This window comes from Eublepharis macularius, chromosome 3, assembly GCF_028583425.1.
Source record: "Eublepharis macularius isolate TG4126 chromosome 3, MPM_Emac_v1.0, whole genome shotgun sequence".
Lineage (NCBI taxonomy): Eukaryota > Metazoa > Chordata > Lepidosauria > Squamata > Eublepharidae > Eublepharis > Eublepharis macularius.
In genome coordinates, this window is record NC_072792.1 from 89,243,623 (window position 1) to 89,256,452 (window position 12,830).

The following is a 12,830-nucleotide window of genomic DNA, read 5'->3' on the forward strand; positions in this document are numbered from 1 at the left end:
AGAGGTCATTCAGCAGCAGAGAAGATTCCTTATAGCTCTGACTCTTGAGTTGTACCTTACAACAGTACATCTTCTGGTGCTCAGCTTGTGTTTCCTTTCCCTGGCTCTCTTGGCTTGTTCTCCATAGTCCTAGCCTTGACTATTGAAGCCATTACTTCCCATCAGATGACTCTGATGTAATATGACATCTTATCAACATGTTTGCTGTTTAGTGGTCTTCAGTCCAGAAAGGCTGAAGACTACCTCAATAGTTGTCGTCATCAGCAGCAGCAGCTTTATTGTGATAGCCTTAGCAATAGGGCACTTCATATTTTACTAAAACGTATTCTGAAATACATGCTCAATAGATTTTTTCATTAATATGAATACAAAGGGCAAAGTCTCATCTCATCCTTGTCAATTAAAGAATTTGCCACTTATTCATTTACTTCATTTATACCTCCATGGGCAGCTAAAGTGGCTTACATCATTCTCCTCTCCTCCATTTTGTGCTCACAACAACTCTGTGAGGCAGGTTAGGCTGAGTGTGACTGGCCCAAGATCACCCAGCAAGCTTCATGGCAGAATAGGAATTCCAACCCAGATCTCCTAGATCCTAATCTGACTTTCTTAGTTGGTAAGGATTAAAATATGGCAAATAACAGAAACTTTAATACATACAAATTCCAGGAGGAAAAAAACAAAAACTAACCTCTCCCATTCTTCCTTTCTCTCACCTAACCTTGCCTTCTTCTTTTTGTGTTTAACTACTACTGAAATGTAGACTTTGTGTTGGAACCTGTTTGATGTTACTCTGTAAAGTGCCATACAAAATATATTAAATCATTTTAAAAGCTAATGATAGGACAAAGCTAGTGTTATTTCCACAATTCACTTTATAGTGAAGGATTGCTACAGATAATATTTTAGCAGCTATTAATTTTCATTATCTGTTGACAAAAAGTTAATTTTTTAAATTCAATATACTGAAAATGATGCATATCTCTGATAATCTTGTATTTCTTAAAATCGTCCATAATATAAATCTAGTACCTAATATTACACTAAAAGTGCTGCCATTAATCCAACAAATATATCCAACACAAACACCTATTGTACATTCATTGCTATACTTGTCTCTAATTCAGCTTGTATACATAGAATATTCATAAGGCATACTTACTAAGTAATGCTTTTCAAAAGCTTCTACAGATGATAAGGCCTCTTTCAGTTTCTTATAAGGAGATTGTGCTGTATTGGCTTCAAAAGTAAAACAGGATATGCTATAAGAAATTACTGCCTGTAAAGGCACCATACAGTTGACCAGGAAAACACAACTCGTTTTACTGCACTAGATTTAAGAGATGACTTGCATTAATGTTATGTGAGCTTGGAGAAATTTCTTCTAGTCTGATGTGACAAATTTTGTAATCAGAATTAACTGATCCAATGAAAACTCCATTTGCATTACACAATCCAAGTACACTGCCTACAAGGTAAGATGCAAAAATCCAAGCACCCAATAGGCAGTATCACCTAAAAAAAATTGGGCCTGACTGGTGAATAAAGCAGGAAGTAGGTCTTTCTCTTCCCATGTACACTGCAGTATGGAAAATCTCTGCCACACATCTTTTCTGCTACCTCTGTTTCTACACTCCATCTAAGCAGAGCCAAGCTACAAATGACACCTGACATGAGGAGAACTCGTATCAGTTTCCCAAAAGTTTTGACAGGAAATGTAGGTGTCTGGTTTGACTGACAAGCTCTCAGAATTATACCGGGGGTGGGGAGAGGCAGTGTTTAAATCTCTAGAGCTGGCCCTGGATCCAGCGGGGCACAGCAGAGAGACTTATTTTCTGGCAGGAGGGCACGCAGGATTGAGCCCCTCCAGGTTTCGATCAGGGCAAGCTACTGGGGAGGTGACTTATGGTGTTCCCCAGCCCTGGCTTCTTTCGCCTGCAGTGCACAGGTGGCGTCCAGCTGGCCCCGCTCCCCTTCATTCTATTGGGAGGAAGGGTTCCCCCACCTCCAATGAGGCTTCAAACCCTCCCACTTTCCCACCTCACATGCCCGGCCCTACTCCCTGTGTGGCTGCCACAACTGTGAAGCTGGCAGTTGCTGCGCCAGCTAGATTCCTGCACCGTGCCACGCGGGAGAGCCAGGACGAGTGTGCACCATTCAGGCCACGCTGCCACCACTGCCATGCTCAACTGGCTCCCACACCAGCACCGGGAAAGGCGCGTGGCGGATGTGAGAGGCTCCAGCTGGGCTGCAGCCCGCTGCCTCGCTGTGTTGGTGCCTGGCCAGAAAGCCATGGAGCGGGTGCGTGGCCCAGCCGGAGCACAGGTAGTTGTCCTGTATCCTGGCCGGTCTCCCGGACCGCACTGAGGGTTGGGGGGTGGTCAGGGTGTGCCTGGAAGGTGGAAGGGTTTGAAGCCTCGTTGGAGGCAAGGGAACCCTTCCTCCCAACGGAGCAAAGGGACATGGGGCCGGGGCCGGCTGGACACCACCTGCGCAATGGAGGCAAAAGAAGCCGGGGAACACCGAAAGCCCTCCCCAGTAGCTCGCCCCAATAGAAACTTGGAGAGGCTCAGTGCTTCAGCCCTCCCCGCTGGATCCAGGTTCTGCTCTGGAGATTTAAATGCTGCCTCCCCCCCCCCCCAAACCAGATGCCTACATTTCCTGTCAAAACTTTTGGGAAACTGACACGAGTTCTCCTCATGTCAGGCATCAGTTGTAGCTTGGCTCCTAGTATCCTTTTTGAGAAGAGAACAATGGTGCTTTGATAAGTCATTTCAGGTGGTGATTGCTGGTATTCAGAAAAAGCAGTCAGCCTATCTCCACCATAGAAAAGAGGACTGGTTTCTAACCCTTCCTTTTGCATAAGGCACCACCATCAAGTCACTGTTTGTATCTTCTGCAAAACCCCAACCTGAAGGTACACCTTCCTCCATATTCTCAATATATGCCACAAGACTCAGGGGCAACTATAGATAATAGCTTGGTTAATAACCTAAGCCTTAAATTTGTGGATCCTAATGAAGTTCTTCAAAATTCAACTCCCTTTGATTTGTTTTTTTCCTCCACTGCTTAGCATCTAATGTTGGGATTAGAAAGGTGTGACAATAGAAAAGAACATTATTCATTTTTCCACTCAGTTTTCCCATTTGTCATATCCTCTTTCACCAATTTCCTATTCTTTCACTTTCCAGAACACTGCCCTCTAATGCATCTTCCTTATATGGAAACCCATTTCTCCCTCAATATTTTGTTTCCCCTTTCTCTCACCCTCTGTCTTATTTTCAACTTTTTCCATTTCTTTTACTCTGATAGGGAAGAGAAGAGACTGGAATACACATGAAAAGGAACCTTCCTCTCACTGAAAAGCTCAGGTTCCTCCCAAATGTCTTCTAGAAAAGTCTCATTAATTTTTTTGTAGAGCTTACTGTCTTACCTACCTATAAAGCCTGTAAAGCTACACCAATCTATGCATGTTGAAAACTTAAATTCCTAACATCAATTAAGTTATATGACTATAGCATTGCAATACTTTGCCACTGCAGAAAATGAAGCACTCATGTAAACTGAACATACAAATTATTATACTGGACCAAACAATGGCCCAACTAAATGCACCATGGACAATATGGAAATATCAATCAACTGTTTGCACTGAGTTCACAGGAGCAAATAATCTTTAAATATGGGTTAGCTTTGACAAATAGACAACTTGGCACTGGCTGCTTCATGGGGAATGGACTTTTCTCCCAATATAATACTTATGTGGAAAGCAGTCACATTTGATAAAAACTGTTAGCAATACCTGTTTCAGGGCGTTCAGCTCCAAGTCCTGCTAGAAGATCAACTGTTCTATGAAGATCTTCTGAATTAGGCCCATTTTCTGACACAAGTCCACAGAGGTAACCCAGAGATTTTAGCTGTAAAAAGAGATCATGTTATGAAATCACATTTCATAACAAACAATGGCATACTTCTCCTTGCTCATGTAGCATGACTGAGGACTTCTGATTTTGGCATGGCTGCCCTGTCTGAGCAGGATCCTGCTCTTTAGCTACTTTAAGGCTGTGGGGGGGGGGGAGGGTCCCCTCAGGGAGTGTGGGGGATTCAGCCCAGGGATGAAAGCAGGGGCTAATCAGTAGAAATCTTGCATATGCACAAGTGAAGAAGCTCTGAACAGAGCAAAGGCTCACATAAGCAGGGAGGAGAAATATTTCTGGCCACCACCACCACCACTCTTTTACATAGTCCTTCATGCAGCATTCCACAGTTTTTCTGAGGGTCTCTTAAACCTTGCAGAGGGTTGCTATGGTAAGGCAGAAAAGAGCTCTTCTATGAAATGTCTGTTTGCGTAAGTACTAGATACAACCCTGTGAAATTAATTTTAGCTCTTTTAAAAACTTTAACTAAAATACTCCAACATTTTTCATAACATTTACAACGAAGTTTTCCATTAAACTGCAATGCTGGGTCATCAGATAATGTTCTATATGGTTCAGGACTCTACCTGCCTACAATAGCTAATCAGATGCCTCAGCAGGGCTTATAAGCATGACACAATGGCAACAATAATTCACTGTCAGTCTCTACCATCCAGAAATCAACAAATACAAATTGATGGAAAAAGGAACAACAACAACCCAAAAATATATTGAAAGCTGTTTGGTACCCATCAAATATGAGCTCATTAAAATATTATCATAAATAGATATTAAAACATACTTAGTAAAAATGACAGCTTCTTTGTTTTAAGCTAAATAAACTATTCGTTGACTAAATAATTAATTTTACAGTTGCCTGACACAAACATTCTACAGTTTATGAAGGACTGCCAAGTTTTCAGCATTACACCTCCTGAACCTTTAGTGGTTGTATAAAGTAAGGATTTGTGGCAGGTGAATCAAAGCCCTGACACATCATCATAAAACAAGCTCCTCCTGCCAAACTTCTCTCATCTACACTGCTATAAACAATACAAGAGCCTTAATGTTGCTAGGATGACCATCACATTAGTACAAGAACTGTAAACAAGTCCACTAACAGAAGCAGACCTAAGAATCAAAATTTTGGAAACAATTTAGGAGTAACAATCTACAATTTCGTGATATTCCAGAAAATCTTGGTGACTTAGACTTGGGGAATGGATTTTTGCAGCAAAATGGAAAGCAGAAAAATGTCCAGATTTGAAGGAATGGATTCAATTACATGACTGTGCAACAATGGCAAAATTAACATCTTATATACATAACCGGCCAACTGCAGAATTTCAAGAAAAATGTGAAGTATTTTTTGATTACTTAGTTAAAAATCAAGAATAAGTAAGAATTTTCTTTTAAATTAGAAGAGGTTAAAAGATTGGTAATATATGTTTCTAATATATGTTTCTAACAAAATTATTGGGGGGGGGGAATTATTGGGAACAAAATTATTGGGGGAAAAGATAGCTGGTAAAGATAGAATAGAAATATTGAAACAAAGTGGAAAATCAGGAATATATATATAAAGCAAGTCTATACAAATATCTGAACTATATGAATTGAATTATTTGAATAATGTTAGTTTAGGTTTATATTAAAATGTATATGTCTAATTTGTGTAGAAGTAGATGATAATAAATGTATGGTATAGGGATTATATGATTGTATTTTTGAGTTTATAAACTGAAATAAAATTTATAAAAAGAAAATTTATTTGTCAAGAGCTGCTAGTCAGCTTACACCATAAGAAAAAGTGAAGCACTTTCTGTCTTTTTGTATTATCTTTTTTAAAAATATAAACTCAAAGTAAAGTTCACATTAAAAAAAATACAGCTGTCCTGCACCTTGCCCTATTTAAGAATTCAATTGTTCACTATTTCTTAGTTCAGTAATATCTTGTATATCTTTGATACACATTAACTTCACTTACAATACGCTTTCAAAAAATTCTGATATCTTTACTTGGATTATAGACATATGAATTAAATAATTTCCACAATGCAAACAAACCTAAGTGTCCATTTTATCCCCCGGTCAGTGACATAGTAAGAACTTTATCCAGTATATATACAAGCATTATATTTGGGTGAAACTGCTTATTACAACTTTGGCACAAACCTAATTCAGGGAGTTGGAAACGTTTGGGATTTAAATCAAGATGCAGAGTCCTAGTAATTACTACACTGCGCTATCAGAGCCATCTACTCCAACATAAGTAAGGAGCAATTAGACAACCTACACACCACAAAATCGGAGTGTACCTATACATTAGACAATCTTCCCCACCTCAGGTAAATATAGTAATAACACATGGTCATGGGGGCAGATCAGCATACTGAAGGAGGTGGGGAGAGGAACAGTGTGACCAAATCATTCATTGCTACAAATAGCTCCATAGGATCTTACACACACAAGTCATCACTTCATTGAAAAAAACAGGTAGCAGCTTATTGGACTGATGACGCATAAAGAACACAAAAATGCATACACTGGAACAAAGACAGGCAAGCATATCCTAGTATTAAAGTGCTCAATCCTGGCATGTATTCCATTTCCAAATCTCTTATCTGCCCCAAAGAATATCTGTATCATACTGCAAAGAGCAATTTTTTGATTAAAACATCTTCCACCAAGTACTACAGAACACTCACTGACAGTCTAGTAACACACTACCCACTTTCCTTACCTTTTCAGTGGCATAGCTCCACAAGCCAACCATGTGGGAAACATTGGCGTCAATCTGAGGCCGATCACAGCAGCCTTCTATTCTTTGCAGAACCTCCAGGCAACTCAAGAACACCCAACAATCCAAAGCACCAGGAGGAACAGAGACCTTAAGACCAAACAGTAAAAAGCTCTGTTAAGACACGAACTTGATTCTAACATAACATAGTATGGCAAAAAAAGATTAACTAATTAAAAAAAGTTCTGGATGCACATTATTTGGAAGAATTTTAATTTGCAAACACCACCACATTATAATGAATCACTATCAAGATAAATGATAGTAAAAATGGTATTAATAACTCCACTTCAAAAACTGAATAGAAACTAGGAAGAAGCTGGGGTGGGTTGGTTTGGTTCCCCACCCACCTAAAAAGCACAGACTCTAAAAGGATCAAGCGCAGCCCTCAGGGAAAATAGCCACTGACACAAAGTAAATATATAAGCTAGAAAATAAAGGCACTAAAACAGAAGACAGGCTTCCAGAAGTCTGCAAGGAGATCTTGACAATACAGAAACAGGCAGGACTCATTTCGAGGGGGAAACATGCCGGAACATCGTTCTGGCAGTTCTCCAAAGAGGTCACTTGTCTGGTGGCCCGGATGGGAGCCGAAACGGCTGGATCAGGTCGGTTCCCCCACCCGGCACTGACCCAATCCAGGCCATTTCGGCCCCGATCCAAGCCAAAAAGGGCCCAAAATGGCCACTTTTGGCCGCTTTGAGCCCATTTCCGCGAGGATTGGGGCTGAAATGGCCGGGACTGGGTCAGTGCCAGGTGGGGGAACCCTCCCCTGGCTGGCACCAACCTGGTCCGGGCCATATTGGCCCTGATTTGGGGCCCATTTCAGTCAGGATCAGGGCCAAAACCACCTGGATTGGGTCGGTGCTGGGCGTGGTACCCCTCCCCTGCCCGGCACCGACGTGATCTGGGCCATTTTGGGCCCGATCCAGGCCAAAACATCCCCAAAATAACCATTTTGAGCCCATTTCAGCCTGGATCAGGCGGTTTCATCCCAAATTGGAGCCAAAACGGCCCTGATCAGGCCACTGCTAGGTGGGGAAACACTCTCCCGTCTGGCAGCAGCCGAATACTGGCCATTTTGGGCCTGATCCTGGCTGTTTGGGCCCCTTTCAGCCATTTTGGGCCCAATTTGGGCCCAATTTGGGCCCAAAATAGCCAGGATTGGGCCCAAAACAGCTAGGATTGGGCCCAAAACAGCCAGGATTGGGCCCAAAACAGCCAGGATCAGGCTTGGTGGTGGATCACTGTCCTGCTCAACTGTGGCCCGATCCTGACCATTTTGGGCCCCTTTGGGGCCATTTTCAACCCCTTTTTGCCATTTTGGGCCCAATTTCGGCCCTGAATGGCCAGGATTGGGTCCAAAACAGCCAGGATAGGTGATGTCAGGCGGTGTGGCATAAGCAAATCAGTTATGCTAATGACACACTTCTGGTGGTGTCAAGGGGTGTGGCATATGCTAATGAGTTATGCTAATGAGTTCCTGCAGCTCTTTCTCTATGAAATGACCCCTGGAAACAGGATACAAAAAGGGACCAATAATATCTAAGCGAAGCAATGTACCAGTGAAAAAAGGCAGACTATGATAATAAATATCAGAAAAAAGGATAGTAAAGAGTCCAGTAGCACCTTTAAGACTAACCAACTTTATTGTAGCATAAGCTTTCGAGATCCACAGCTCTCTTCGTTAGATGCATCTGGACTCGTCAGGTGCTACTGGACTCTTTACTATTTTGCTACTACAGACTAACACAGCTAACTCCTCTGGATCTAGAAAAATGGATATTATACAAGTTCCAGAAGAAGCAATACACACATATATATGTTCACATAGCTTTTATCAGCTTCCAGACACAAAAAGAAATACAATGTACAGCAGGAAATATTAGAAAAGACTTAAAATAATCACATTCAAGCCTACTGTGGGAGTGCTGTAAACTAACTATGGAGCATTGAGGATAAATTCAGTACACAGCAGTCCTTGGAACCATGCATTGTTTGCTACCTCCATCAAGCAGATATGCTGCTGTGGATGGTTTGTATTGAATGCCTGATACATGTGCAGTGTTGGATTTGGCACAGAAGTTTACACTGTACCAAGAATGGTATACTGGGAGGCAGGATTATACACAAGACTAGAGTTACAACTTCATCTTGAATATCTTTTTAAACTTTTGATTGCATCATCTAAAAATGGACACAGAAGGACACGAATAGTTCCAGATCCAGGTCCAAATATCACTAGAATTTGGGTCCCATTTCGGAATGAGCTGCCCTCACTATAACTCCTCCTCTGTACCGCCTTCTTCCCTTTCTAACCCAGTCTTACATGGCATAAGTTATGGAAAGACCCACAGCAGGGCTCTCCTTTAAACCCTGATACTGCCTTGCAAAATTCAGAGTACTGGGAACTACAGATAGTTTAATCCCGAAGCCTTTAATTCCAAACAACCAGGATGACTTTTGAGAAAAGGGAAGATGGGTGGTGACCTCAGTGTGCTCCACAGGAGTAGGTTAGGTCATTTCAGCAGCTTTTAAAATGTTTTGCAAATTATTTTTTCTAAACAAATTCTGAATCTAGCCTGGGACTGGGGATTGCCCACCAGTGAATTCCCCAAAGTTTATTTGGTTAATTTATAAAAGTGTATATGCAACCAGGGTACAAGCATATCACCATTTAGAGAGACACTGACCACAGAATAACTTACAAGGTAGGGTTGTTTTTAACAGATGAAATGGCATATCAAAAAATTAGTTTCCTGACCCTACTACCCTATATCATTACAAGTATATAGCCATATATACTGCTATAGAGACTGCATGACTAACTTCATGTCCTTTGACTTACACCCCTTACCGTACAGTTTACTTTACAGAACTACTTCCTCCCAACCAGATGCTTCAAACTTTCACATAACTGACTAAACACTGTCCAAAGGACACTCTACCTTTAGCCACCCCAGTAGACTTCTGTAATCCAGAGCAAGGGATAAACAACTTGCAAAAATGCTTAAGAATTAGTCACTTCACTGATTAAAAGTTACATCAACTTACTTCAAGGAGCTTTAGCTCTTGCACACAGTTATGGAGAAGTTCTAGAGCTCGCTGAGATACCTCCCATGGCCTCTGAAGGAAGATTAGCAATGTGCACTGGCGAGAAAATAAGTAACTTCGCAAATCTAATAGAGTAGCTTCCTGGTTCTGAATTAGTTCTCTCTTCTCCATATCTATTGGCTTGCGGAGTACCAGACCATTCCAACTTCGCACTGGCTGGCAGAAAAATGTCAACCAGTTCGCCCCATCTATGTAAAGCAAGCAACAATTACAATTGACTACACATGTCACATACTTTCTACTCAATAAATATTTCATACACACATGCAAGAACTGTTTTATGATTGCTACAGAGTTCATAATGCTAGATTTTTTAATTTTGCAAAGAAAAAACAGCAACGTACTTGCTGATTTAAACACTTACCACCAGCACCAAAGTTGACAACATATTGGGAGAACAGGGCATCGAGTTCATCATACTGCACCAGGGCATCCTCAAACTGCTGCAGCATTTCAAAGACAAAGGCCAACTCTTCCTTTTATCATCCAAAGAAAAGTATGTTTTAGTATGCACTGTTCAGTTTGGCGTACAAAACTATTTATCAGTTATAAAATCACTGTAACAAATGTGTACTTGATTGGTTCTTTCCTCCTCTCCTCTCATCTCCACAGATTATTTTTAGGAAATCAACAGCAACATTTCCCCAAAATGCCTGAAACCCTTCTACAATATTCTATAATCCGTATTATACCTTCTATTATCCATATCTAAAATGAGGTTATCGTACTTTGGTCACATCATGAGACACAAAACTCACTGGGAAAGATAATAATGCTAAGAAAAGTTGAAGGCAATAGGAAAAGAGGAAGACTGACATGACATGGATGGACTCAATAAGGAAGCCAGGGCTTTCAGTTTGCAAGACCTGAGCAAAGGCTGTCAATGATAGAATGTTAGGGGGGGGGGGTGTCATTCTTTCTCAGGGTTGCCAGAAGCCACTTGCCAGCACATAGCATACACACACAGAGTTATCTGTAGATCCCTTGTCTAAAAGGCATTTTGACAGATAACTGATTTTGCTTCAGTATGTTTACTGAGATGTGCTAAATTAAGCATTGAAACAGGAGCTTTTGCTTATAACCTAAGATGGCCTTAGTATTATGAATTTTTAATGTGAAAGCACCGCTTTATGCGAGTCGCACAGTAAACAAACCTTAGACTGAGTTAGAAAATAATGTTATTTTTCCACATACTGCCTTCTTCACCATACCTGGACCATAAAATATTCACAAAAACTCCATCCTGGTTCTGTCCTCTTCTCCCTCAACGTTCTCATGTCATCCTCAAATTTGCCCAAATTTTTGGTAAATGACATGAGAAGTAGTGTCCTGAGTTTTGTCAGGAAGGCATTCCAGGACTCCTGAGAGCGGGAAGAATCTTTCAAGGGGTCAGACAACACTACACATCTGCAAAGAGATTAATGAATATTTTGGTCAGGATACCCAAATCAAATGGGAAGTTACCATTATGTTCAGAAAACAGGAAGGCAGGTGTGACGGACTGCACATTTTATAAAGCCTGGAAGGGCTGTACACACAAAGCTGCAGGGCTGTTAAGGGTTAATCACTCAAAGAATCAGAAAGCTTTGAAAGTGACAGGCTACTCCAAGGAATCTGATTGGGTAGTGTATGCTGGAAAGAGGAGGGTCTGTTTTCAATTCTAGCAGAGAGAGAGAAATTGAGTTGAACAGTTGGGAGATAGAGTCCTAATAAAGAGCAGTTTTAACATCAACAGGAGAACTGGGGGAAATTGGCAAGAAGGTTTGGGAAGTAGGTGCAGACTCCCAAATGAGCCAAAGAAAGGGAATAGATCTTCTAAGGAGAGGAGATTTTCCCTACCCAGTCAAACAGGGAGGTAGCTCTGGAGAGTGAAGAGATCCCTGGTCAGGTGTGGGTGGAAACTGTCTGTGGAGACCTTCAGATTCAGTTAACAACTGAAGGAAAGCATTGGTGTGTGAAGAGAAGGCGGCTGGGGTACCAAAAAGTGAGAATCAGCATTCTTAATGCCAGAAGAGAAAGAGAATACTAAAAGAAAGTATCATAGAGTGCTTGAGAAAAAACAAGGGAATGCTGAATTACCTCAGAAACTTTTCAACCCTTGATTTTACCTGACCTTTACCCTCTAAAGTAAATAAACTAGTTATTTTTGAAATTTTAAAAAACGCCTCTGGTGTATTTCTGTTGTTTAAGGACAAAGGAATGTCATCATGGCAGGCATCAAATATTAACCTTTCCTCCTACAGAGGGCAGGGTCAGCAAACTTGACATTTCCTCTGGAGGAGAAAACCTGCCACAGTTCAAGACATGGATACAACAGTAACACATACTACAGACATAAAACTTCATAAGACACCTCCACATGGGCAAAGAAGAAAATAGAAAACTTGGAAGAGGATAGAAGAGACTCCCCAAGATCTCTCTAACTGAAATTATTCTCAAAGGTTCAACAAAAGTTTCCCTGAGAGCAGGGTGGATTTAAATCACTAGTCATTAAGGCTTGATTTAAATCATAGTTTTCTACATAAAGACTAATTCTTGCTGGTATAACTTTAATATGCAAGTAGATGCCTGCCTTACCGATAGGTAAAGGAACTTCATTAAAGTATTCCCAAACTGGGTCTCTTTTACGGCCTGCTGCCATTATAGGTTTTTTCCTCCAAGGAAAGAATGTGATAAACCTCAGGTCATACACACAAAAGATCCAAAGACTTGTGTAGTATTGTGCTCAAAGAGTTTCACTTTCATTTTGTACTGCTTGCCCCTCCCTCCTCACACTTAGTTTCTTCTTGTGCAGATCTATTCTCCAAACAATCAGAAAAATATTGTTTCTATTCACTGAACTTCTTGAAACTTAGCACTGGAGGGGTTGATTCTGTCTTCATAGGTTTGTAGAGCAATAGGATTAAGGTCTTTTTCTGAACTCTGTTCATGTTATAACATTTTTGCTGTGAAGAAGAGGCATGTGATCTCTGTTGAGCTGACACAAATTCAGTTTTGAG

The 12,830-nt window shown here is 41.0% G+C and overlaps 1 protein-coding gene across 2 annotated transcripts in view; it reads right to left on the reverse strand.

The window, feature by feature from the left end:
• The window catches only part of TRAPPC10 (trafficking protein particle complex subunit 10), a 79,101-nt gene that overhangs the window by 28,963 nt on the left and 37,308 nt on the right, over positions 1–12,830 (reverse strand). For both annotated transcript variants that reach the window (XM_054973780.1, XM_054973781.1), the window contains exons 5-10: positions 11,043–11,238; positions 10,196–10,307; positions 9,772–10,019; positions 6,661–6,807; positions 3,803–3,917; positions 1,163–1,239 (exon numbers count right to left, since the gene is read on the reverse strand). In XM_054973780.1, the coding sequence (XP_054829755.1) occupies positions 1,163–1,239; positions 3,803–3,917; positions 6,661–6,807; positions 9,772–10,019; positions 10,196–10,307; positions 11,043–11,238 (895 nt within the window). The remainder of the gene's footprint in view (positions 1–1,162; positions 1,240–3,802; positions 3,918–6,660; positions 6,808–9,771; positions 10,020–10,195; positions 10,308–11,042; positions 11,239–12,830) is intronic.